Raw genomic sequence first — 6,000 nt, 5'->3', positions numbered from 1 at the left:
ATTTCTTATTCATGTTGGTACAACATCTTCGTCGTTTCATAATGGCTGTAAGAGAAGTGTTGAAGATCTAATGAAACCAACTCAACATATTGACAAGGTAATGCATTCTTTATCAAATGAGGAAATTCAGAAAAACCGTTTGCGTCTAAAGACCACCATTATGAGTGTTAAGTGGTTAGCACTTCAAAGTTGTTCCTTTAGAGGCCATGATGAATCTCCATCTTCACTGAATCGTGGGAATTTCATTGAACTGGTGGATGCATTTGGAAAAATGAATATTGAAGTAGGAAAAGTTGTATTTGGTAATGCTCCCAAAAATGCTACATACACATCTCCAGACATTCAAAAAGAAATTTTGAACATTATGGCCAACAAAGTCCGACAAAGAATTCGTGGCGAAATTGGGGATGCAAAATTTAGTATTCTTGTTGATGAAGCACGAGATGAACTTCACAAGAACAAATGGCCATTATCCTGAGGTTCGTCAGAAGTAATGGAATTTTGACAGAGCTTTTTTTTGCAATTAAAAGTGTTAGTGACACTACCTCATTAAATCTTAAGAATCAAATTTCTGATGTTCTTGTCCGTTTCGACCTTCAAGTGCAAAATATGAGAGGCCAAGGGTACGATGGTGCTAATAATATGCGTGGTTCTTGGAATGGACTACAGGCATTATTTCTTAAAGATTGTCCATATGCATACTATGTCCATTGTTTTGCCCACCGTTTACAACTCACATTGATTTCTGCAGCTAGGGATGTCTCAGATATTAATTCATTTTTTTCTCATTTGGATAGTGTTATTAATATGATTACATCATCTCCTAAGCGCATCAATGAGCTGAAAAGTGCCCAAAGAAAAGAAATTGAGCATTTGTTGGAAATTGGAGAACGAGAGTCCGGAAGTGGTGCTAATCAGATTGGTAATTTGCAACGAGCCGGAGGTACTCGTTGATCTTCTAATTACAGCTCTGTAAAGAGTTTGATTGATATGTATGCTGCAACTTGTAAGGTGCTTGAGTATCTTAGTGATCATTCTCCAAATGTAAGATCTCGGTCCGAAGTTGGTGGTGTGTACAAAACCATGACAACATTTGAATTTGTATTTATTTTACATTTAATGCGTAAAATATTAGCAATTGCGGATGTGCTTTATCAGATCCTTTAGAAGAAAACTCAAGACATCTTGACTGCTATGAGATTTGTCCGTACTACAAAAACTATCCTTCAAACATTGAGAGAAGATGGCTGGGAAGAATTTCTTGAAGAGGTGAAATGTTTTTGCTCAAAAAATGATATACATGTACCTGACTTTGATACTTCGTATATGGTTGGTCGTTCTCGTGGTCGTGAGTATCCTACCGTTGAACATCACTATCACTTTGATATTTTCAATGCAACCATTGATTTTCTGATGATGGAGTTAGATACAAGATTTAATGAGACATCATTAGAACTTCTTTCTCTCAGTGCGGCTTTGGATCCAAAAGATTCTTTTGAATCATTTAACATTGATAATATTTGCAAGCTTGCAGAGAAGTTTTATCTTGAAGATTTTTCACAGCAAGATATTTATTGTTTGAAAGTTGAGTTGCAACATTATCAGAATGATGTGATTTCCGAACCTCGATTTCAAATACCTACACTTTCTAATTTATGTCGAGAATTGGTTGCAAGTAGAAGGTCGGAGAGTTACGTCGTTTTGACTAAATTGATTTGTTTAGTACTCACACTACCTGTTTCAACGACGACTGTGGAGTGAGCATTTTCAGCAATGAAACATGTGAAGACGGAAATTCGTAACAAAATGGATGATGGCTTTCTTGCTGATTGTTTAACACTAAATATTGAGCGAGAATTTAGTATGAATTTAGATCTAGATTCTATTGTAGATGAATTCTATGCTTTAAAACATCGTCGGGTACAACTACGATAGGTAACTTATATTATGAATTTTTCTTATTATATATAAATTTTATTTGTAGTTCGTACATTAAATTTTTAAAAATTTTTGCCTCCCGTACCATGAATTCCTGGCTCCGCCCCTGGTTTGAACATATATTCTTGACCTAGTTTGATTTTAGATTACTGGATATATTTATTATTTCTATATTATCATTAACTGCCATAATTTATTAAAACAATTAAAATAAGAAATGACAGGCCATTTTTATACACATTCGTCGCATGGAGGCCTCAAGAAAAACAACCGACTTTCGCAAAATTAGGCTACCTGCCTATTTGTGCTAACAAAGGGTCATTTTAACATTAGCATTTTTACGAGGAATCAGGGACAAATCTAGAATTGGATCCAAGATCGGGCTATAAAATTTTAAACCGGGCTGCTACGTGGAAAAAAAAATTTACACGTCAAAAATTGATTTTTTACCACAAAAAAAAAAAAAAAAAAACCTTTAAAAAAAATTTGTTGGACCTGAGAGTGGGGGGGACTAGAGCCTTGCCCTGCCCCCCCCCCCAAATGCATTGCGTTTTAATAGCTGGTACTACACGCCTCTGTCTAAGCCTCATTACATTTTCGTTTCATTCATTTTTCAAACTTTTTGACCACCAAATCACATTTATCTGGAATCTAACTTCTAACAATCTCAGCAGGCACATAGTTGAATTATTAATTACACACACAACATATAGACCAAATTGACGGCTACACCCCTTAGTTTGTATTTCATTTTACACATTTGCCCTTCAATAATAACATACCGGCCTCCTTCCCTACAAGAACCCAATCCCCCATTGCCTTCCATTTCCATCGAATCAGTGCACGGAGATCTAGCAAAGAGAACCTCAGCTACATATTGCCGGTTAAAAATTTTGCTCAGCCGAACGGTGTCGGTCGACCCCTGTGCAAGGCCACGCTCGGCGTCCTTAACATCTTAACCCGACGACGTATCACAGTCGGGCTGGACTTCGCAGTCCAGTTGCGCAACAAATTCCTGAGGCTCTAATCTGCAACAACCGAAAATGGCTTACAACGTCGGCGGTTTTAGTTATTATCCGAAAATCATGGTACGCTTTCAACTCAACTGCTTCCCCCCCCCCTCCGGTTTGCATCCCCATTACAGAGTTAGTGATGCCTGCGCGCACCTTGTACGTAAGCTGTTGCCGCCATTCACTTGCTTTCTTGGGCTTTATTGGACCCAATTTTTAACTACTACAATTTATTTCTTTTCTGTTTGTTATTTGCAAATCATTTATGTGTATGCATCTATTATGTTGCTGTGATCCACCTTGCCCAGAGTCCTTGATGTTGTGGCTTTTCTGCTTGGAACTAGATGCCTATTTGAATTACAGTACATTGACGTCGTCTATGCTGGTAAAAGACTACAGATTTAAAATTAAAACTCGCAAATGCCCAAAATTTTCATCTTGTTGAGCACTGATTGGGCTTGGCAGGAAGTGACAGGGCCTCGACCGAAACTGCTTGATTGAGTTCTTCTTGAGTAGCAACGTAATTCATTTTTGTCTGATCGATATCATCTCGACTATCCTCCCGTCTTTCTCCATTTTGTCAAATGGGTATTGCTACAGTTATCGACTAGCATTTACATAGGTCTTCCAATTTTGAGTGATTCCAGTAAAGAGAAGTCTACATTTCAGTGACACCGTTGCATATGTTTCTGTACCAGTGGCTTCTTATTGACTAAACCTGTAGGTTTGAAGTATGTTTTAATCAATATCGTCCTCATCCCTAAAGAGAGGAACATTTCTGAAGCAATTACCTACTCAATTAAACTCAACAAAGCCAAGGTCAATACTTATTCGGGCTTGGCTATATCAATGCTCTTCTTGCATCACCCTATGTCACACTTAAATTATGTATGTGTTCTGATAGCCCAACTTTTGTCTAATACAACATCGGTCCTATACCTCTTCCTCTTCATATTCCATGACAAATTGATCCCGCTTCTTCCCTTTTGAAGTCCGAAAATCTTCTCATCCTTTGATGGTCGTTGGGAGTAGGTGATGATGGAGATGTGGCAACATTGTGCTGCAGGCCGGTCTCCTTTTCACTTCCCTGGAGAAAAAACTTTTACAAAAATAACAACTGTAGGAGTGAGGGAGCTCATTATATCCATCCTTATTCCCTGCCAAGTGCTAACTTCATTTCTCTAATACTTTCAAAAACTTCTTACAGTTACAACTTGATTGCATGCTTGGAATTGTTAGTATTAATTTGCATTCATATGTGTGCGAAAAGTTCATTTTGCATGTAAAAAATATTATTTTAGATTTCACAATATATCAGTCTTTCCCATTCACATAAGTATTACCAAGTATCCATTTATGGCTTCACGATCTTTTATATACAGTTATAGCATTGAAGCTCATATTGCAAGCAATTAGTTGAGCTTTACAATTACATTATTACACTGAACTAAGGAGTTGCCACACGACCATTTCTTTCACACCTTTGCACTGCATTTTTCTTTTCTAACAGGCTCTTACAACTATGATGTGCAACATTTTCGCAGAATTACACGACATAAAATTCGGACGCCATGCCGGCCGCATCATCGAACCCTATCCTGGAAAACAAATCGGAGGCCCGCAAGTGTGCTAGATGGGAACCTCGAGAGCAGAAAATCTTCATGTCCGCCGCTGAACACGTCGCTGCAGAGGGACACCGTCGTGGAAAGTGCTTCTCTTCAACAGGGTGGGAGCGATTATGCAAATTGTTCAACAAAAATGCAGGGAAGAACTGGACTATTGCACAGCTGAAAAACCATTGGGGTGCTATGCGCACGGACCACAAACTACTGTTTGAGCTTCTCCAGTGCACGGAATAGCTTGTGGTTTGAGCATCGGGGGCAGAATTGACACTCCAGAATGGTGGTGGAAGCAGAAAATTAAGGTACCCGCATGTCTACACTCTGGAGTTATAGTAGCTTCCTTAGAAACGTTTTTGCATTTTAACAATTCCATAACACTGTACTAACGCTCTCGTGTTTCATTTCAGGAGAACCCTCGGTATGGAAAGTTCAAGGACAATAAAAACACGGAGATCTACCATAAATATAGCCGTCTGTTTGGAGGTAGTTGTGACTCCATGAAGTACGCACTGACACCCACGAAGCTGTCTCAACGTGGGTTTGACTTGGGCACCAACTCCGACTCAGATGATCCGAACGACACGTTACCTATCAATGTCGAGACAACTCATTCGAGCGACGGTCCGACTCCAGGACAAGCGAGCTCCTTGATGAATATCTCCCTGCGTGGAAGCGGCGAGAAACGTAAGGGAAAACATGCGAAGGGAAAGCGAAAGAAGTTCGGGGCGAGGGAGGTTTCTGAGTCGATGGACAACCTCGCTTGCGTATCGAGGGAGATGGCCTCTGTGATCCGCACAAAAGAAGAAGGCCATATGACTCTCCATGAATGCATAGATGATTCGCTTTCGACTGGGCTTGTCGAAGCCGGGGATGAGTTGCACATGTTCACGTTGTGGTTCCTAAGAAATTCTGGAAATCGTGTTGCGTACAGTGCAGCTAAAACGTTGGAGATGCGCTACAAGTGGATCGCGTATTTTTTTGAACGCAACAAAATGCCGGGTTCTAGGAGCCGTCGATCGTGCTTCGACTGTATGTGTCGTTGGTTTGAGTTCGTTTGTATGCTTTTTATGTTATCTTCCGTATGGGTTGTTGTAATAATACTTTGTTGTTCGACTTCTTGTTCGCACGTTTCGCGCACTAAAATGTGCGCTATGTATTTTGTATTGCTGAATGTAATAAAAATAAGTGCATGTGAAACGTTTTAATGCATGTCAAGAACTATTTCATTCCCGGGTACCCGAGAACGACGTGAAGGCTGTCAATAGCTCTCGCAAAACGAAAAATGCGGGCAGAAACACGTCGTTGCCACATACACAACTGTTACGTATTGTCAAAAACGTATAGTCCTACAATGTGTAACAATTCAATTACTGCTGGAACAACAAACACTGTAAACTTTAATGACTGTGTATCAGGGACACATTATTTTT

General features: G+C 39.5%; 1 protein-coding gene across 1 annotated transcript; it reads left to right on the top strand.

The window, feature by feature from the left end:
* The first annotated feature begins 1,194 nt into the window (after positions 1-1,194).
* On the top strand, positions 1,195-1,935 carry LOC111379509. Its single transcript, XM_023002896.1, has 2 exons — positions 1,195-1,675; positions 1,772-1,935. The coding sequence occupies exons 1-2, from the start codon at positions 1,195-1,197 to the stop codon at positions 1,933-1,935; spliced, it is 645 nt and encodes a 214-aa protein (XP_022858664.1).
* Positions 1,936-6,000: the final 4,065 nt, after the last annotated feature.

This window comes from Olea europaea, unplaced genomic scaffold (genome assembly GCF_002742605.1).
Source record: "Olea europaea var. sylvestris unplaced genomic scaffold, O_europaea_v1 scaffold1997, whole genome shotgun sequence".
In the NCBI taxonomy this organism is placed as follows: domain Eukaryota; kingdom Viridiplantae; phylum Streptophyta; class Magnoliopsida; order Lamiales; family Oleaceae; genus Olea; species Olea europaea.
This window is presented reverse-complemented; position numbering and strand designations above follow the sequence as displayed.

Bases quoted from the DNA above. Each gene is read 5' to 3' on its own strand.
- LOC111379509 (XM_023002896.1), top strand. From the start codon at position 1,195: ATGAGATTTGTCCGTACTACAAAAACTATCCTTCAAACATTGAGAGAA. The intron at 1,676-1,771 runs GTAGAAGGTCGG...GAGCATTTTCAG, and splicing joins ATGTCGAGAATTGGTTGCAA to CAATGAAACATGTGAAGACG.